This window comes from Triticum aestivum, chromosome 5B (genome assembly GCF_018294505.1).
Source record: "Triticum aestivum cultivar Chinese Spring chromosome 5B, IWGSC CS RefSeq v2.1, whole genome shotgun sequence".
Taxonomy (NCBI): domain Eukaryota; kingdom Viridiplantae; phylum Streptophyta; class Magnoliopsida; order Poales; family Poaceae; genus Triticum; species Triticum aestivum.
In genome coordinates, this window is record NC_057807.1 from 691246423 (window position 1) to 691266593 (window position 20171).

The 20171-nt window shown below is 46.1% G+C and overlaps 3 protein-coding genes, 4 non-coding genes and 1 pseudogene across 7 annotated transcripts; 2 read left to right on the forward strand and 6 right to left on the reverse strand.

Moving 5' to 3' along the window:
* Positions 1 to 458: 458 nt before the first annotated feature.
* Positions 459 to 530, reverse strand: TRNAC-GCA (transfer RNA cysteine (anticodon GCA)). The gene has a single exon. It is a non-coding gene; the product is annotated as a tRNA-Cys (tRNA).
* Positions 531 to 1150: 620 nt separating this feature from the next.
* TRNAC-GCA (transfer RNA cysteine (anticodon GCA)) lies at positions 1151 to 1222 on the reverse strand. Its single transcript has one exon. It is a non-coding gene; the product is annotated as a tRNA-Cys (tRNA).
* A 623-nt stretch (positions 1223 to 1845) lies between these two features.
* On the reverse strand, positions 1846 to 1917 carry TRNAC-GCA (transfer RNA cysteine (anticodon GCA)). The gene has a single exon. It is a non-coding gene; the product is annotated as a tRNA-Cys (tRNA).
* Positions 1918 to 2788: 871 nt separating this feature from the next.
* TRNAC-GCA (transfer RNA cysteine (anticodon GCA)) lies at positions 2789 to 2860 on the reverse strand. Its single transcript has one exon. It is a non-coding gene; the product is annotated as a tRNA-Cys (tRNA).
* Positions 2861 to 7721: 4861 nt separating this feature from the next.
* Positions 7722 to 10016, reverse strand: LOC123114273 (pentatricopeptide repeat-containing protein At2g27610). The gene has a single exon (XM_044535691.1). The coding sequence runs from the start codon at positions 9981 to 9983 to the stop codon at positions 7917 to 7919; it is 2067 nt and encodes a 688-aa protein (XP_044391626.1). The 5' UTR covers positions 9984 to 10016; the 3' UTR covers positions 7722 to 7916.
* Positions 10017 to 10176: 160 nt separating this feature from the next.
* Positions 10177 to 14656, forward strand: LOC123114274 (poly(ADP-ribose) glycohydrolase 1). The gene is made up of 9 exons (XM_044535692.1): positions 10177 to 10742; positions 10853 to 11057; positions 12005 to 12109; positions 12572 to 12690; positions 12833 to 12976; positions 13128 to 13197; positions 13517 to 13654; positions 13829 to 13891; positions 14363 to 14656. Exons 1-9 carry the CDS (start codon positions 10219 to 10221, stop codon positions 14525 to 14527), a joined length of 1533 nt encoding a protein of 510 aa, XP_044391627.1. The 5' UTR covers positions 10177 to 10218; the 3' UTR covers positions 14528 to 14656.
* A 46-nt stretch (positions 14657 to 14702) lies between these two features.
* LOC123114275 (probable thiol methyltransferase 2) lies at positions 14703 to 16482 on the reverse strand. Its single transcript, XM_044535693.1, has 7 exons — positions 16231 to 16482; positions 16000 to 16136; positions 15720 to 15895; positions 15511 to 15610; positions 15326 to 15372; positions 15140 to 15218; positions 14703 to 14972 (listed from the first exon to the last, which is right to left on the reverse strand). Exons 1-7 carry the CDS (start codon positions 16364 to 16366, stop codon positions 14889 to 14891), a joined length of 759 nt encoding a protein of 252 aa, XP_044391628.1. The 5' UTR covers positions 16367 to 16482; the 3' UTR covers positions 14703 to 14888.
* Positions 16483 to 17819: 1337 nt separating this feature from the next.
* LOC123118017 (uncharacterized) lies at positions 17820 to 17938 on the forward strand (annotated as a pseudogene).
* Positions 17939 to 20171: the final 2233 nt, after the last annotated feature.

Genomic DNA, 20171 nt, shown 5'->3' on the forward strand with positions numbered 1-20171 from the left:
AGGAATAAAAAATATAATAAAAAAAACAACATTAGTGGCGCACTTTCCGACAGGTGCGCCATTACTAGTTACAACTAGTAATGGCGCACTGAGTCTGGATGCGCCATTAGTATGTTTGGACAGGCGCACTAGTTCAAAAAAAAAATTGATACTAATGGCGCACCTTGGGTCAGGTGCGCCATTAGTAGTTTCAACTCTAATGGCGTATCAGAAGGTGGTGCGCTATTAGTATATACTAATGACGCACCGCTTGTCTGGTGCGCCATTAGTGTCAATCCCATCTATAGCCCTTTTTCTAGTAGTGACAATTCTCTCAAAGAAGAATTCGACATGCCAAAACATGCATAACGGTTGAAAAGGAATAAAGCTAGATATAAAAAAAAGAGTAAATACTTGCGAAGAAAGTATGGAAGGCCAAGACAGTAGTTGAAAAATAAAATAAAATAAGAAGAAGATAAAGGGCCCAACCTGGTTCACACCGGTGACCTATTGATCTGCAATCAATTGCTCTACCACTGAGCTATGGACCCATTGACATTATTAAATTTGACCCTAATAAATATATAATTAGACAAGCAATAAGATAGACGGTGCGCACATATCCTTGTGTTTAAAACATTAAATATTATTTGGTTCACTCTGTATTATGATTGGAAATTCAACATCAGTTAGTATATGGATATAATGGATTAGAATGCTAGGTAGGAACTTACACATGCTCATATCCTCTCTCTTTTTTTGTGAAAAAAAAAGATATGAGTTCTTCAAGCTCAGCTCATGGATTGTCAATTCCAGCTTTTATGTAACAAGCTACTTTTGGGTTATGCAAACTATTCTTAGATTCTTTTGAAGGGGCCTAATTGGAGAAATGTTCTTCGTACGTGTCTACAAATACATATATCAGTCTATCATGCTCCACAGAGTATAATTGCCTTAATTTTGAAGTAATTGAGAACTATTCGAACAACGGTAACCATCTAAATTCTAATGTAAGCATAACAATCCTCTCAAAGAATCGATAGGCCCAAAAATACATAACGGATGAAAAGGAATAAAGCTAGATATGGTAAAAAAAGAAGAAGAAATACTTGCGAAGAAAGTGTGGAAGGCCAAGACAGTAGTTGAAAAAGGAAATAAAAATAGAAGGAAAAGGGCCCAACCGGGTTCGAACCGTTGACCCATTGATCTGCAGTCAATTGCTCTACCACTGAGCTATGGACCCATTAATATTATTGCATTTGACCCTAATTAATATATAATTACACAAGGCAATAAGATACTAGATGGTGCACCCGTATCCTTGTGTTTAAATATTAATTGGTTCACTCTCTATTATAAATGCAAATATTAATTGAAGATATCACCCCTTTATATGTGATCCTTCACATTGCCCTAGGCATCCCCGGAAACGACATTCTCCCCCGACATGTGGTGGGATCTTTCGGATTTATGAACTCAAAACAGGGAATTGGTGTATGTTACATCAAGTTCAACTTTCTCATAGTACCATGCCACTTTTGGATTGTGTAGACCATTCTTAGATTCTTTTAAAGGGCCCTGATTCGTGAAATGTTCCTTGCTACATGTCTAACAATGCGTACATTGGTCTACCATGCTCCACAGCATAATAAGCTCAATTTTGGAGTATTTGAGAACTGGTCGAATAGCAGTGACCATCTAGTGTAAAGCACAAACGGTTCTCAGACCCAAAGATACATATAACAAAGGAAAAGGGAATAAAGATAGATATGGTTAAAACATAGAACATGTAAGTAAATACTTGCGAAGAAAGTGGACACAAGGCCAAGACAGTAGTTAAAAATGGAAATAAAAATAGAAGAAAAAAGGGCCCAACCGGGTTCGAACCGGTGACCTATTGATCTGCAGTCAATTGCTCTACCACTGAGCTATGGACCCATTTATATTATTGCAAATGACCCTAATTAATATATAATTACACAAGATATAAGATAGACAGTGCAATCTTTGTGTTTAAATACTCCCTCCGTTCCATAATGTAGTGCCTATAGATTTTTGCAAAAGTCAAACATTACAAACTTTGACCATATCTATAGAGAAAAGTATGTACATCTAGAATACCAAATGCACATCACTGGATACATCGCAAGTTATATTTTCAGAATGTACATGTTTGATGTTGTAGATGTAGATAGTTTTCTCTATACACTTGGTCAAAGTCGGCAAAGTTTGATTTTTACAAAAATCTGTAGGCACTACATTGTGGAATGGAGGGAGTATTATTTGGTTCACTCTGTATTATGAATGAAAATTGAACATCAGTTTGTATCCTTGCAGATTTAGATATGGATTAGAATGCTAGTTAGAAACTTACACATACTCATATCAGTTGTATGCGCCATAATAAATTAGATACATGTACTTCAAGCTGTGCTCACGGATTGCCAATTCCAGCTTTTAAGTAACATGCTATTTTGGGGTTATGCAAACCATTCTTAGATTCTTTTAAAAGGGCCTAATTGGAGAAATGTTCTTCCTACGTGTCTAAAAATACGTATATCAGTCTATCATTGTCCACAGAATATAATACATATCTGCCATAATTTTGAAGTAATTGAGAACTATTCAAACAGCGGTAACCAACTAATGTAAGCATAACAATCCCATGAAAGAAGAATCGACATGCCAAAAAATACATAAGGCATGAAAAGGAATAAAGCTAGATATGTTGAAAAAGAAGAGTAAATACTTGCGAAGAAAGTGTGACAGTAGTTGAAAAAGAAGATAAAAATAGAAAGAAAAATACAAAAGGGCCCAACCGGGTTCGAACCGGTGACCTATTGATCTGCAGTCAATTGCTCTAACACTGAGCTATGGACCCATTGTTGTAGTTGCATTTGACTCAACCTTTATCTAAAACAATCCATGAGCTGTGAGCATCAATACCGAGAGGTACTGGTCTCCTGTCAGATTTTGACTTTCTCTGTTGCATATTCGCACTGATATGTCTTAACGAAATCTGTTGCAATGTATTTGGAGAAATGGTTTCGAATTCATATGTTCGAGACGTCTTTTTGCTGGCATGATTTTTATTATTCCCTAGTGATTACTCCTACATTTTTATGTTTTTCGCCAGGCAAGCAGATATCTTTGAAACCTGCTCCAGATATTTTCCCTCCTACAGTTGATGTCCTAGAATTGTCAGTTTTGTTCTTCAACCTGTGCCCTATTGGCAGAAGATGTTGCTTGAGAAAGTGTGTCCAGAAGATAGGCCCAGGGGTTTCATTTTTGAAAATCTGCCCATTTCTTTGCATCCATGTGATCGAACATCCCATGATTATGATGTACATGGAAATGTTTCTAGCAAGAATTTGAATGACTAAGCTGACTTCATCAAAGAGGGAGATATTTATATACCTCTGTGCTTGGCAGGTAGTATGATGGAATTCCAACAACTTGAATAAATGAACATTCCAACAATTTTGAACACATGAGCAATCGAACAAAAATAAGATGAATAGCAGTCTCCACCACTTTTTTTTTTGCGGGGGTAAAAAGGGTGTATTAATCAAGAGCAAATCAGTTCATCCCTACACATATTAGGGATTTTGTCCGGCCCGGACTGGATCCAAACAACAATGCGATCCTTAGTCCTACCAAAGTTCGCTAAAAAATGACTAACATTATTCTGCTCTCGACTAATATGCATAATGATACACTCCCTTTCACCCATGAGTCTCTTTATTTCTTGCACCACCATGGCGTACTGAGACCGATCCTGATCCTTTGAGTTCACCATCTGCACAGCCAGCAAGCTGTCACACTCAACTATTATCGGTAGGTTAGTCCATTGATGAGCTAGGGCTAGGCCTTCCATGCATCCGGCCAGCTCGGCATGCAAAACGTCCGGGCAGGACCATAGGGACCGGCAGGCAGAAAAAATGATAGAACCATCATGGCCACGCAATACCATTTCAGCACCAGCCCTCCCATTTGCAGTGGAGAAGGAACCATCCACATTTAGCTTAGCCCAATTCTCAGGTGGTACTTGCCATTTCCTGGTCGCTGGGTGTGAGGACTTCACATGTGATGATATGGGCGCTGCAATACCTTCATCCATGACCGCCATCTTGCCTTTCACCAAGTCTGCTGCCGGGTACTGGTTCATGCCTAGCAGAGAATTTACATAGCTTTGCAAGAATCTCCTCGAGGCCTCGACAGGGGGTGCCGGCTTTGCATGTGTGATCTCATTTCGTACGTGCCAGGACCTCCACATCACCATCAACACCCGTAGACGATCTCCTTCATTCAGATCAGCAAGGACATTTAAGAGCCATTCTGGTCCTGTGTTGCGCATCGTACGGATGTCCGGGATGCTCCAGACCTGCGCCATTGCTCGTCACAGCTCGACTGCAGACGGGCACCTGCAGAAGACATGAAAGGTGTCCTCTCGTTCGAGACCACACAAGGGGCACACGTCAGATGTCTCCATATGGCGATCAAACTTGTTCGCCCAAGTAGCTAACGAGTTCGTCACAACACGCCAACCAAACACACGCACCTTTGGAGGAGCAGGGCACCTCCATAAGAATGCCCAGACGGCACGTCGCCCGTCCGGTGCCCTGCTGAGGTGCTTGGCATGGGAATCTCTGCTGCAGCGGCTGGCAGCGTAGCACAACATTTCCAGCCATACCTCGAAAATCACCTGCAACAAATTGGTGGGTGCGCCCGATTCCATGCGGAGAAGCTCATGCGCACGTGAGTTCCGTACATACGATAAGGACGAATCAGGTTCGTAATGTGATCGGGGGCATGTCCTGAAACACGCGAGGCTGAAGCGGTACTTAGTATATTGTTCTAAATCCAAATAAGATATAAGTTCAAACAGATGCAAGTAGTAGTATATACCTGTCCGAAAGTGTTCAAGCAGATGCAAGTAGTACTGCCTCCGTCCCAAAATAAGTGTCTCAACTTTGTACTAACTTTAGTGCAAAGTTGTACTAAGGTTGAGACACTTAATTTGGGACGGAGGGAGTAGTATATACCTGTCCGAAAGTGTTCACCATGCCTTCCTCTTGTAAAAAGTTCATTACATACGTCATCAAGTACTGAAAGAAGTTCAACTTCTTTTCTGTAGGTGATAATCTGATCTGAGCATCAGGTGGTATATCAGTTCCCTACAAAACATGATTGTTACATGAGTCCACTTTTACAAGAACATAGTACTCCGATTAAACTTCAGTAGCTGATAACTCCGGAGTAGCTGATAACATGATTGTTATCAACTGGAGTAGCTGATAACTCACCACTGGGACACAGTTTTATTCAACAACTAACCAAAGGAATAATTTCGTCCAATGACTCCAGTAGAGGATCTTCCTCCGGTTGCCTGACTGTAAAGCTACCGTGATTTCTCCCTGTCTGTGTATGGAATGCAAGCATGTCAAATCATTTAACATGATTTTCTGGTTCAAGATAGAGAAACCCAGTGCTTCCTGATTTCCCTTATCAGCGACAATGGAGTGCATGCCTGAATAAGATTAATTTGATTTTATTCATCTAACGCTTGAAAGCTCCGCATGTTGTATAAATGCCACAGCATTTTTTTTTTGATCAAAGAAGGGCTCATTACTGAAAACAAACCAAACTAACAGAGTAACCGGCATTTATAACAAACCTAAGAAACTACCAACCGACTCTAATCACCAGAAACCCAGCAAAAGGCCAACACAGGCCGATAGACTCCAGACCCCAACAGACTGGGGTATAACATAGCAAGGTTATCATTACATGAGACAGGAACTGGTAGAAGCAAAAGGACTAAGAACAGCAGCAACAGCGCGAAGAGGTCACAACAGCAGGACGTCATCATAGGAGCCTTGCCACGTTGATCCTCCAGCCTTGCCCAGCAGTGTACACCTCACTTGCTGCCCGTTCTAGCACTCTTGCTCCCAGCTCCAGCATTTTTCTTGGCCGCTCCTTTGTCTGCAAGATGGACCAGTCAATCAACCACCGGCTTATTAGTTTGATTATATAGAAAGGATCATTTATCCTTTTCTTTTCAAATATGAGTGCCTTCGCCGTTGGAAACCATCGATCTATCTCCTTCAATCTCCCCATCAGCACCTCGTCGCCGGCGGACAGCGCCCACATCTGCTGCTCGCGCGTCGTCATCAAACCCTAACCCTTGGAGCGGCGAGTCGCAGTGGTTTTTTTGGATAGGAACTGTGAGGGAGGAAGTGGTGGAGAGCCGATGCGTCGGCCTAATAACCTTGCTCCCCCCTCTCGCCATTACTCACCTCGGTAACCGCCCCGGAGTCGCCCCACCGGTCAGCCGCCTCGAGCCGCGCCAGATGGCAAGAGAAGACCACCATCTGGCCCATCTGGAACCCTGCGTCGTCGCGCCAGCTCCGTGCATCCACCACCACCCCATCCGCGTCGACGAGCTCCAAACGCCGCCCTCGCCGGCGAATCGAACCCGACCGGAAAATCAGCAGCGCCGTACCGAGATTTGGTACGAAGTCGCATCGGAGTCGCGTGTCGCAGAGAGATCACGTGTCGCACGGGAGCCGTGTACCGCACTCCATCTTCTCCATACTCCAGCGCCCCTGCTCGGGCCGCACCTGTCCATGGACAGGGTGCGGCTCCTTGACGGGTACCAGATCCCAGCAGCAATGTCCGTCATGGTGAACGCCTGGGCCATCGGGCGGGACCCGGGCGTTTGGGGTGAGGATGCTCATACTTTCAGGCCCGACAAACTAGGTGTGCACTTGAAATTGCATATACTACTTCTCGTTGGTAGAATCTACAAAATGTTCTACACCAAAAATTCAAAATTTGGTCACGTAGATACCAAGAGACTTCAGAGATATGTAGTAGAAGATACTTACATATCAATATGATCTTGATGATATCACCTTCATTTACAAAATCTTGGACAAGATACCAAGATACGTCAGAGGCAGTGGCGGAGCTATGTTGGGGGGGGGGGGGGGGGGCGCTGCCCCCTTGGATCAATTTCTGAAAATATTGTTTTTTTAGGAAGACTTAGACTAGAACTTTTGTAGCATTTGCCCCCCCCCCCCCCCCCCCCCCCCCCAAAAAAAAAACACTGATGATTTGTGTTTCACCCCCCCAGCGATTTTCTGCTAGCTCCGCCACTGCTCAGAGGTATGTACAAGATCAGTAACTTCGTGTTTAGGCGTTTTTAATGTCAAACTCTGGAATATTTACAACAAAAATGACCAAAGGTATGGCCAGTGGCATCAGGAAATCACAAGTGAACCAATGCACCATAGTGGAACACTGAACTGACAAATCCATCATATGTATCACCAATCTTCTTGAGAACTTGTAAAGAAAATTCTCTCCTCGGAGAAGACAAGCTTCTTCCCTCATTCACTTCAGCTATCTAGAGAAATTAGCTCATTTGGTTGACGTTCCGAGGCAATCTTTTAAGTCACAGTCCAAACTGTTAGTGTAACTCGTAGCTATGTGTCTGTTATGTTCATGTGATTAGTTAGTGTAGTGCCACACCTGGAGTACTTGAGAAGGCATGCTACAGCCACACCTGCATACAGTCTAAGAATATCAAAATACAGGATGGTTCCTTGGAACTTATAAACCCAGTTTACTAGCGAGTCTAATGCCAAATAGGGTAAGTAAATAAAACTAAAGCATAGCAATCGTCGATGTCACACTGAAAAGTGTTTTAATCAACTTTCTGCAGCACATTTTAATTGTTACATACTGAAAACAATATGCTATTGATAATTTGATATTGCTGCATGCCTACATAGCATACAGCACCTATCATTCACATATTTGTAAGCTTATACCAGTAGCTACAAAGAACAGTGTAATGCAAGTGGCAATTTGAAAAGAACAAAGACCCAGTTACCTTGACAGAACAGTGATATGCACTAATTTTTTCACATCTATATCTGCATATGTACATCGAAGAATTCAACATCTCCGTTGTAGGCTGTATCTCGCATGGCATCAGATAATCCCTGGAGCGTCCGGTAGATGGACGGCGAGTCCGGGTGAGACCCGTCCCGGGCGACGAAGGCATGTACCACGTTCCTGACCTCCACCCAGCTGCGCCCGGCCTCCTTTCTCACCCCGGCATCGTCCATCCTCCGCCGCACCACGGCGGCGTCACGCCACTCCCCGTGCATCGCGTGGATGCCAGACATCAGCACGTAGCTCGCCGAGTCCTGGTCCGAGAGCTCCACGAGCTTCTCGGCGGCGATCCTCCCCGTCTCCAGGTTGCCGTGCAGCCTGCATGACGCCAACAGCGTCTTCCACACTAGAATGCCGGGCTCAAAAGGCATCTCCTCGATCAGGCAGAGCGCGTCGTCGAACCTGCCACTTCGGCCCAGCATGTCGACCACGCAGGCATAGTGTGAGGGTGTCAGGAAGGCGCCATACCGGCCGGCCATTGCTGATCTGAAGAATGCCACACCTTCGTCCACCAGCCCGGCGTGGTTGCAAGCTGCTAGGATTCCCAGGAGCGTCGACTCATTGGGCTCACCGCCATTGGGACACATCTCGCTGAACGCCTTCAAAGCCATGTCCACCTCACCGTGCTGCGCGTACCCGTGGATCAGCGAGTTCCAGGACGTCACATCACGGTGATCCATGACGTCGAACGCAAGCCTCGCTGGCACGATCTGGCCGCACTTGGAGTACATGTTGATCAGCGCGTTCCCGGTGCAGGTCTTCATGTCGCACCCTAGCTTCAGGGCCAGGCAATGGAACTGCCTCCCTTGGTCCAGCAATGCCAGGTCTGCGCAGGAGCTTAGCACGCTGGAGAAGGCGTAGTCGTTTGGCATGAGACCTTGTGAGTGCATCTGGGCGAGCAGTGCTATGGCCTTCTCACCATGGCCGTTCTGAAAGTATGCAGAGATTGCTGCTGTCCAGCTGACAATGTCTGGGTCCTCGATGCCACGGAGCACGGCCTCGAGCTCTTCGACGAGGCCGCTCCTGCCATACATGGAGAGCAGGGCATTGGACACCCGGAGATCACTCGCCAGGTCATGCTTGATGGCCAAAGAGTGAAGCTGACTCCCCAGAGCGATGGACTCACAGGCACCAAGAGCGATCGAGAATGCAAACTCGTTTGGATCGACAATGCCCTCCGAGATCATTTCGTCGAACAGCTGCAGTGCATCCTCCGGCCTTCCATCTCTGACGTGCAGCTGCATCATGGTGCACCAGGTGACCACGTTCTTGCACTGGAGGTTGTCGAAGACCGTCCTCGCCATGTCGAACTCGCCATTTCTCGAGTAGAAATCGATCAGCGCGCTCGACGCGTAGACGCTCTGTGACGAGCCCATCGCCTTGATCATGTAGCCATGTATCTGCACGCCGAGAACCAGCGGGCAGCACGCCGCGGCCAGGATGCTCGTCACCGTGTGCTCGTTCGGCTCCACCCCCCGCACCACCATCTGGCCGAGCGCCTCCACCGCCTGCCCGAACTCGCCGCTCCGGCAGAGCGCCGAGACGAGCGAGGTGTACGCCACGACGTCCGGCGAGTCCATCCGGGCCAGCACGAGCTCGGCCGCGCGCGTGGAGCCGCACCGCGCGTAGAGCTCGACCAGGCAGCTCCCGACCCACGCGTCCCCGGCGAGCCCCGCACGCACGGCGAGCGAGTGCAGCTGCTCCCCGGCGCGGAGCGCGCCCGGGCCCGCGGCCGCGCACGCCGCCAGCGCCGCGTTGCAGGCGAAGTCGTTCGGCGCGACGCCGGACCCCACCATGTCCGCGAACATCTCGACAGCGGCCTCCGGGCGGCCGTTGCGTGTCAGCCCGGACACGGCCGAGGTCCACGCCACGACGTTCTTGCGCGGCATCCGGTCGAACAGGTCCAGGGCGTCCGCCACCCTGCCGGCCTTCATGAGCCCGTCCAGCTGCTTGCAGTCGCGCACCACCTCCGCCGTCTCGCGCCGGAGGCCGCGGCGCGGCGGCGGGCTTGGCGTCGCCGGGAGGAGCTTGGCGGCCATTGCTCGGCCGTGTCCACTCCCATGGCAAAGAGCTTGGAGCCGCAGAGAGGAAGCAACGAGCTGGAAATGGATAAGCTTCAGCCCAGCGTCGCAATTGGGCCGCTCTGCTCACGTGGGCCGAGACGAGCCCGTAGTGGGCCCAACAAAAGAATACACATTCAGGCCCAACGGCGACGCAAACGAAGCTAGAGAGAGAAGGGAAAGCTGTAGAGAGAGAGAGGGAGCAGCAGCAGCGATGGAGATGGAGGCGCGCGGCGACCTGCGATCGATCCTGCCGCAGCTGCCGGTGGTGCTGCGCGGCGGGGCGCTGTTCTGGCCGGCGGCGGCGCAGGAGCAGCTGAGGGCGCTGTCCCTCGGCCCCGACGTGAGCCGGGTCACATCCGGCGACGTGCTCGCCGACGCGCTCAGCGACCTCCGCCAGGCCCTCGCCCTCCGGGCGCTCCCCGCGCGCGCCGCCGAGGGCTACGCGCTCTTCTTCGACGACCTCCTCTCGCGGGCGCACGCGCGGGACTGGTTCTCCGACGTGCTCCCCCGCCTCGCGCGCCTCCTCCTCCGCCTCCCCGCGCTGCTCGAGGCCCACTACGCCGGCGCCCGGGCCGCGACCGGGCTCCGCCTCCTGGGGCCCCAGGACGCGGGCTTCGTGCTCCTCGGCCAGGAGCTCGCCGCCGCGCTGCTCGCCTGCGCGCTCTTCTGCCTGTTCCCCACCGCCGGCCGCGGCGAGGCCCGCCTCCCGGCCATCAATTTCGACGCCTTGTTCTCGTATGCCATCAGTTTCGGCTCATTTGGGCATCCTAGGGTTTAATTAAACCTTGTAGTGTCAAATTGACTAGCTGTTCTTACTGATCTCCTATGCCTGTATGGTTTGGCAGGGCACTGACTAACAATGCGAGGCAAAGCCAGGAGCACAAAGTGAGGTGCATTGCTCACTATTTCGAGAGGGTGACCGCGTCGATGCCTGCCGGTTTTGTGTCGTTTGAGCGCAAGGTTCTTCCGCGCGGCTCCCTCTCCGGTGGTGTTACCTACCCTGACAACGATGCCTGGATGAAATCTAGCGTGCCCCTCTGTCCATTCCGGGTAAGTGGCTTCATATTCTCAGTCTTAGTCCTTCTGCAGGGCTCCTCTGAAATTATATAGTGCGCAAGTTAGTTGGGTTCACCCATGTTGGTTAAATCAAAGCTGAACTTGTAGCCAGCATTGTTTCAGACCATATTCCTCTTTACATGATGTGACATAGCTTGCATGAAATTGATTAATTGGTATCTATTAACAACCAGGTAGCTGAGATTTAGCTGCTCAAGCAATATCAAGACGACAATCCGGTCTTGTAACAACACAGAACAGCTACTTGTCTTCATATTTCACATTTCCAGTCATATTTTGGCCTATAATCATTGCCCTAGGCATCCTTGGAAACGACATTTTCCCATCTCAGACATGTGGGGTCATTTTGGGATTTGGGAACTCGAAACAGGCAACTGGTGTATGGTACATGAAGTTCAACTTGCTCATTGTACATGCCTGTGGTTTTTTTTTTCAAGTGTCAAGAAAATATCACAGCTAAACCATAAGGGTGAAGGTGTATTCAATTAGATGCGAGTAGTTTCCTGTAATGAGATCTTAGGAGTACTGAGCAAATTTGCCATGACTATTTTATTGAATTTTGTTATTTTCTGTCATTCTATGAAGGTCTATTTAGAATAACCGTTTGTTTGCAAATTAGCATCACCAGGCAGGCATGCTTTGGACACAGTGGAAAAGTAAATGTGTTGGGTCTTTTTTTATGTTATCTGTTTGTTCTCCATCATGTGTCCTCAACATTTCTATGCGGGATGAGAAATTATCTATATCCTGGTATGGCATGATAATGGAAATAAGGCTAGTAGGAATAGATAACTCTGTGACACTGGAGTACATATTAGGAACAGCTAGGGCTATCTTTTATCATAATGTTATCAAAATGCCTCATGGTCTTTACAATTATTATGGAGTCTGCTGATTGTTTGTTTTCTTTTCATTAGTAGGTAATTTCCTCGGGTTTGATCGAAGATGAGGAAGAAGAAGCCCTCGAGGTTGACTTTGCTAATAAATATCTGGGAGGAGGTGCACTTTCCAGGGGCTGTGTGCAGGTCTCTTTTTCCTGATTAGTAGATTACCTCGTCAATGTTCCATGGATTGCATTAATTATGAGGCGTTATTTGTTTAGCACTAGTTTTAGAATATATTCCTACATTCGTTTTGTATGAATTGTACGTCACTTATCCATTCCATGGATTGCATTAATTATGAGGCGTTATTTGTTTAGCACTAGTTTTAGAATATATTCCTACATTCGTTTTGTATGAATTGTACGTCACTTATCCATCATCTTCTATGCTACATGGAAAATTATTGTTGTGCCACAGTCACTATCTTAAGACCAGTTTTGACTTCATGGGTGTCTGATGCGAATTGAAGTACCTTCATGCTTTGTCATCATTCTGCTGGATAGCACATCTTGATGTTGTGCAAGTTGATTAGTTAAGATAATTTACAATGATGCAAGGTTTTTATGGTTCTCTTATAGATGCTATATTTCTTCTATGGTACAGGAAGAGATCCGTTTCATGATAAACCCAGAACTGATTGTAGGCATGCTCTTCATGGCCTCAATGGAAGATAATGAGGCTATAGAAATTGTCGGTGCGGAAAGGTTCTCACAGTATATGGGGTTAGTTTAAATCTTTCCACCCTTCGCTTGATTTAGTTCATAAATGAAAAGAAAAAGTCCAGCAATACTAATTAGCTATGGCATCTCCACAATACTGGATGATTTTTACATTGTAAATGGACACTTCATTTGCTTCTTACAGGTATGGCTCCTCATTCCGCTTTGTCGGTGATTATTTAGATACGAAGCCCCTTGATGCAATGGGTCGACGAAAAACTAGGATTGTAGCAATTGATGCCTTGGACTGTCCAACTAAGTTACAGTATGAAACTAGTGGTCTTTTAAGGTATGTCTTGTTCTTGTTTCACTTCAATGTATGACAGTATTTCATAATTTATTGGTAGCTTGTTGTGGTCGCTATCCTTCGTAAACGAAATATAGTTGTATAGTTGTATTTGTTTTCCTAATTCGTTTTCATCGGTACTACATCTCTGCAGGGAAGTGAACAAAGCATTTGTTGGTTTTTTGGATCAATCAAAGCATCAGTTCGATGTGAAGCCTTTGCAGGTGTTTACCTAACGAGTCATGAAGTTGCTGTTAATTGAATCCTTCTACGAATTACCTAATTTCGAACACAAGTGCCAAACATCGTCTAACATCTCCATCTCTGCTAAGATTCAGAAAATGACTTGATAGCATGTATTTGCCCCTATCATTTATTTTAGTAATAAACTGTCGGAATGAACTTCTGCTGCATGTGTATATAATTTTAAATGAGGTCTAACATGATAAGTAGTGACCTAAAATACATGCACGCCATTAGAAGGTGGTGTCTATATGTTCTGAACTTTTGATCATTTTTTTGACTTTTAACACATGGTTCCAGGATTCTAATTCCAAGGATAATCATCCAAGTGTCAACTCAGTTGACTGTATAGGAGTTTCAACCGGAAACTGGGGTTGTGGGGCTTTTGGTGGAAACCCTGAAATTAAGAGCATGATTCAGTGGCTTGCTGCATCACAGGTACAGGAAAAATGTTATTACACAATGGAATTTTCAGGAATAGGAGTTCATCTGTTTGTTCCCAGTTAAATATCTATACCTTTTTTTTAAAGAAGGTTAAATGTCTATACCGGTAAATTCAACTATGAACATTGTTGGAGTGATCAAATATACTTGGCTGTTCTTATTTTGCAGGCGCACCGACTTTTTGTTAATTACTATACTTTTGAGGATGCGTCACTTAGAAGACTAGAAGAGGTACCACAATACTATGAAAGCCTTTTCACATATTTTTTTTTGCGTATGCAGTTATGCACGGAAGTAGAACGAATAAAATTTAGCTGGGTTTCGAAGTTGTAGTAGTTTTGCCTCTCTAGTCATGTTCATGGTTCCACGGCCACTCACTGAATTGTGTTGGGAATAGGCAAATATAGCAATCCTACATCAAATTCTGTTAAATTTTGGTTTCCAGTGTGAAATCAACCAATGATTGAAGTTGCTGTGATTTCTAAGATGAGCCTAATAAACCGGAAAGGAGGAGGGAGTGACTTATTTGCACACTAAAGCCTAAAACTAGATATGATGGATGAACCAATGGTTCTAGATGGAGGCAGGGACCCTCCTTTTTCTTTTCTCCACCGAATCGAGTCGTCCGTGATCCCATGCTGTCAGATTCCCCTTTTATGTTCTCTTCACCTTATAATTTTTTGCATCATTCTGCTGTTACAGGTGATGCAGTGGGTATTACGCCACGGATGGACTGTCGGCGAGTTGTGGCACATGATTGTTGAGTATTCATCCCAGAGGCTCAAGAGAGAAACTTTTGACGGCCTTTTGACTTGGTTACTTCCAGAAGACAACGTCAATAATGATGCGGATTACATGTGCGAGTAGCCCAGTTTCGTGAGGTTAGCTTCTGTGTGATGTGTGCCCTACTTGTGTGAACAGCAACTTTGCAAAACCATTACTCGGATATCTGTTTCCCTAACCACAAGCTAGCAATGTTTGAGAGCAATTCATAAATTTCATGACTGAGCCACATGATCCACGATCGATGAAGGATATTTACTAAGAGAAATAAGCACACGCGTATTGTTTTAAAATGTGCCATTAACATGACAACCATACATTGACCTTACAAATAATTATAATAAAAAGTGTTGTGTGCATCGATATGTTTTGCATGTCATGCCATGCCTCTCCACTGTAACCTTTTAAGGGAAAAAAAACCCTTAAAATTAATCATTCAAGGAAACTATAGATTATCAGAGGGCTTGTCTGTTGTGGACGTTTCGGCTCCAGCTGCCGTCTTCTTCCACCTTGCGATCTTCTCCAGCCCCTGAAAGTAGTTAAATTGCCACCTGGAGTTAGTTACCTGACAAATCTACTGGACATGTTTTGAACTAACTGACTGAAACTAACATACTGTTTTCTACAGCCTGTAACTGTTACTACGTATGCTACTCCCTCCGTCCCAAAACTCTTGCCTTAGATTTGTCTAAATACCTTGCGTGGCTCGACTGCAACATCGTTGTCTTCGATCGACTCGATGACGAAGCCCAGGGGGTTGAGCACCTCCTCGTAGCTGCATACGTGACAAGAGACGGTGAAATGAAGAATTGGCATTTCTGTCTCTCTCAACACTGATGAATTATTTTCGTAAGTGAAAATTAGGAGGGATGTGATGCTTACTCGAGCACTGTGGTGTTGTACGGTGGCCCCGAGTCCTGGTCTTGGGGCTGAAATGCATCCATGCATGATCATTAAGTGTCTGATGATTAGTAGCACTGGTATATATATATATATATATATATATATATATATATATATATATATATATATATATGCTCTTAGTGGTAGGATTAGTGGGTGATTACCAGGTACATGAGGGTGATGAGCTCTCCGTCCGGCCGCAGCAGCTCCTCCATCCTCGCCGCCCACGCCGGCCTCACCGACGGGTCAAGGGCGCAGAAGAATCTGACAAATATTATTAATTCAACAGGAGAAAATGAACCAAGAAATCATTAGTTAGTGTCACTAAAAGTAATCGTATAATTTTTCATTAGCAGTAGAAGAGAGTGTGTACGTGTAGTCCAAGATGAGATGGAAGGGCTCCGGCGCCGCCCAGGTGAAGAAGTCGGCGCTGACGAAGGCCACGTCCGACGCGGACGACCGCTGCCTGGCCCTCTGGATGACGGCGTCGCAGACGTCGAGGCCCACCACGGAGCGCCCGCCGCCGGACAGGGCCACCGCGTCGTACCCCTGCAGCTCCAGAGCGCGTGCATGAGATTGCCGGTGCAAACCAATCTCATTTACTAGTACATCTCTCAACATGAGTAAGTAGAGCGTGTACTACTAGTACGTACCCCGCCGCATCCCGGGACGAGCACGGTGGCGCCGCCGGCGGGGAGGGTGCCGGACTGCACCAGCTTGACGACGGCCGGCGTGGGCTGGCCCAGGTCCCACGGCGTCACGCCCTGCTCCCAGCACCGCCTCCACCCCTCTGCAACACAACTATTTCAGTCGAATAATAGCAGATATACAGACAGTGGATTGCTCCTTGCATGCCGAGTAAGCGTACGTGCCAGCAGCAGCACCTGAGGACTGGGGCCCGTCGACGAGCTGCCGGAGCCGGACGATGGCCGGGTTGGAGCCGTCGAGGACCTGCCCCACTCCGGCGGCCCCGACCCCGAATCCCCCGCCGTTCGCGTCCGCCACGGCCGTCGACGCCATTCTACCTTAACTGAAACTGGCTACAGTAATAATAACAGATGCACAGACAGAGCCGACTGTTTTTTCGCCTTCAAAACAACTCCAGACATACCCCGTATAAATACTGCCGCTCCACCCCCTCAACCCCGTGCGTCACTGCATACGTGCTTCGGCCTCTCCTTTTACAAATCTCTGCCAAAAATCCCGACAATTTGCCATGAATTCGCTCCGAATAGAATAACGAAGCTTATAAACGGATAAAAAGGAGTGAAAGAGAGCGACCGACGCGTGACCGCAGGCCTCTTCTTCCTCTTCAGAATGAAAACCTCAGACGTAGTGCTATGCATTTATCATCACAAATGGTAAAAGGAACTGCAGCCAAAATCATGACCCATGAATTTTGTATGTCCATGAAACAATGACCACTACAGAGTGAGACATGCCAAGTTCGTCCGTGCCGGGGAAGGGCAGACCTGACCAGTCACATTCCAAATTCACCACCATCACCAGCAACAACAAAAAAGCCTCCAAACGGCGACTATTTACACGAGAAAACGGTGATTATTTCCAGAAATATGCCAAACGGCCTATTCATCATCATCACATAGTAAGAAGTCGAATTTCATGGCCCGGGACCATGGTTTTCACTTTCAGTGAGATTTCGGTAAAATTCACTGAATTTCAGTAATTTCAGTAGACACTGAAATATTACGTTTCGGCCAAAATATTTCAGCAATTTCAGTATAGCACAACAATTCCAATATTTTTCAAAATATTTTTAATTTTTTTCAATTTTTTAATTGAATTCAAGTGAATATTTCGGTCATTTGGCTGAAATGGAAACTGAAATCACTGAAATTCACTGGATTGCAGTGATTTCGGTTGGTGCTAAAATTTTGACTGACTGACGAGACCATAGATATATTTTTGTTTCATTTTTTTTTGAGCATCAGTACAGATACAAGCGCTCATATACACGCGCATACACTCACCCCTATGAACGCACACACGCACACCCTACCCCTATGAGCACCTCCGAGAGACTAAGCCGGCATATCATCTTGAAATTTACGAAGTCACCGTAGGCGCCTCGTCGTCGACGGGAACGTCTCCTCCCACTGAAAGCGCATCGCCGGAAATCCTGAAATAAATCCAGGAATAATGCGAGCACCAGGATTTGAACCCTGGTGGGTTGGGGATACCAGGGTCCACCTAGCCAACTACTACATCTCGTACTACATGTTTGAACTACGAACAATACACGCATTATCACGTCGGCTCAACATAACACCAAGGCTCAATCTAAAAAAAATACCAGGCTCATTGTTCACTCAGAAAACACGAAGGCCCATTATTCTCTTCCATTATTTTGGGCCACACCAAGAGATACCCAGCCCACTGCTTGCGGCCCACCGCGCGTCGGATGGCTCCCGGCTGGACAGCGCGGGGAGTAAAACAGAGGCTAGTTTGTTTAGTCCCACATCGGCCAGCCGAGGAGAGATACATCCGATAAAATTGGAACGATACAGAGAAGATTAGCATGGCCCCTGCGCAAGGATGACACGCACAAATCGAGAAATGGTCCAAATTTTTTTAACATTTCGCGCGCGGGTCCCCGGAGGCCTTCTTTTCTAGCCCCTCACGTGCAGTTTTCCACTGCGCTTCTTACACAAAGTTCCTTGGTGTTTTCATTTTCTGCCAGAAGTGTTTGAGATTTCGCGCGCAGGTCCCTGGAGCCTTCTTTTCTAGCCCCTCACGTGCAGTTTTCCACTGCGCTTCTTATAGAAAGGTCCTTGGTGTTTTCATTCTCGGCCAGAAGTGTCCTCACGACTGCTATTTCAAACCTGAAGCCACGACCCTTTTGTTCTTTGGTATTACTCCTACAAAATACATCCTCTGTGTAATAACTTTTGAACCTTTAGTTTTCTAGTCTACTCAATTTTATTTCTGTTTTTTATATATACAAATCTAATATTAATTCAGTTTCATCGTTAGTCTTTTGTTACCATGCCCTCACATATAAGTATGATTGTGTTCCTTAATTTATTTTTGAGGGATTGTCTCTCAATCGCAACTATGCTTCGCCCATAATGCAGAAACATGTTTCATTAGTTTATTTGATTACGCAACCACCTAGCGAGCTCATCCAACAACCGTGAAAGAGATGAGCATGAAAAATGCTGCAGATTAATGGTTGTTGTTTGCTGAGTAACACGGTCAACGAGGAATGCCACCGTGGCGGTCAATGATGAATGCCAGTGCCAAAGAAGACGGTGTGGGAAAGGAAGGCTGGTGGGTTGATGTCGATCCGGCCTGTCCTGTCCGCAGTGAAGATGAAGGAGCCGAAAGTTAGGCTTTCTCCTGACGCAACCCGTGCCTTGCGCGCTAATTGATCTGGTGGGGTCAAACTATGTGAGAACTTGGGCGCGTAACTCTAAAAGTTTTACCATTTCCTTGAAAGGTCATACCAACAACAACAAGAACATACACTACTGGGAGTTATACGCCAAGTGCCACGAACACTCGGCAAAGGGCCCAAACCCACCGGTAAACCCTTTGCCGAGTGCTGTACTCGGCAAAGGCCACCCGGCGTACACCTCTCCGGCAAATAGGAATTTGCTGAGAGCCAAAACACGAGTACCATCAGGCAATATAAAGTGACTCTCACGTCGGTTGGTTCCGTCATCTCTTTGGTGAGAGCGGCTCTCGACAAAGATGCCACAACCAACCGCCAGCAAATGCCACTTTATATATATATATATATATATATATATATATATATATATATATATATATAACAACAAAAATATATATAACACAAACATGCATTTCAAGTGTCAGTGTCTAACAACAAACTCACATAACCATTACCTAAAATAGTTCACAAGAACTTCTTTTGAGATCACAAGGTAGCTCTTTAGTATAAATGCCTACTTACTAAACAATAAAGTGGTCAGCAACACCACAATTATCAGAAACTGAAAGAGAATTATCAAGTTCTTCCATCCACTAAAACCGATAAGCTGTTTCTGGCTAGTACATCAAGTCAACCCATCCACTGAATCCACTAATTGAGATTTTCTCTTATGCTTAAGCACATACTGATTGTAATGATACTCCGCCTCCTCTCTGCTATTGAACGAGTCGTGGGAGCTGCCTTCATAGTAAATCACTTGTCATTGCATTCAAACCATGAATTGTAGACTCCTGGACATCTATCTCTGTACACTGCATACCACTTCATCTACAAAGATAGAGAAAAAAAGGTAGAGAAATAATGCAAGTTTAAAAATAGCACATCATACATAATCCACGTAAGCGTTCATCACTCATACAATCAAAAGCATCGCAAGTGGCAATCTAAGAAGTCCATATCAGCACCTACATGACTATATCACTAAATCAACACCAAACTATCTAGGTGGACTACTCAGAGGTGTAGTCCGTGAAACTGGTGATCGTGGAGTCAGAGCACTTCGGGGCATCCCCCATGGTGGAGGACCAAGTGTCGTCGGGAATGTATGTTTGTGGACTCAATGGCATCGAGTCGTCACACTCCTTACGTGGTGGGGCCTTCTTCTCTTTGGTTGGGGGATTCTTCTTGGCCAGATCCTCAAAATACTTTATTAGGATCAGCTGCGGGTGCTTCTCAATGAGCGCCGCCAAGCGGTCCTCAACAAGCCTGCCACGAAATCGATCCGTGCTAACACCTTTCATCACACAATGAAAAATAGCATAAGAATCAAATATCAAAGATTACTTCTAAGCAAATTAATCATGACGGATACTATCTCACGGATATTTCGACTTTTGGTGATGGTCGAGC

Excerpts from the sequence above, each read along its gene's own strand:
- LOC123114273 (XM_044535691.1), bottom strand. The coding sequence starts at position 9,983 with ATGGCCGCCAAGCTCCTCCCGGCGACGCCAAGCCCGCCGCCGCGCCGC.
- LOC123114274 (XM_044535692.1), top strand. The coding sequence starts at position 10,219 with ATGGAGATGGAGGCGCGCGGCGACCTGCGATCGATCCTGCCGCAGCTG. Across the intron at positions 12,691-12,832 it reads AGGTTCTCACAGTATATGGG|GTATGGCTCCTCATTCCGCT; the intron begins GTTAGTTTAAAT and ends TGCTTCTTACAG. Across the intron at positions 13,198-13,516 it reads TCGATGTGAAGCCTTTGCAG|GATTCTAATTCCAAGGATAA; the intron begins GTGTTTACCTAA and ends ACATGGTTCCAG.
- LOC123114275 (XM_044535693.1), bottom strand. The coding sequence starts at position 16,366 with ATGGCGTCGACGGCCGTGGCGGACGCGAACGGCGGGGGATTCGGGGTC. Across the intron at positions 16,137-16,230 it reads CGACGGGCCCCAGTCCTCAG|AGGGGTGGAGGCGGTGCTGG; the intron begins GTGCTGCTGCTG and ends GTTGTGTTGCAG. Across the intron at positions 15,373-15,510 it reads TCATCACCCTCATGTACCTG|CCCCAAGACCAGGACTCGGG; the intron begins GTAATCACCCAC and ends GATGCATTTCAG.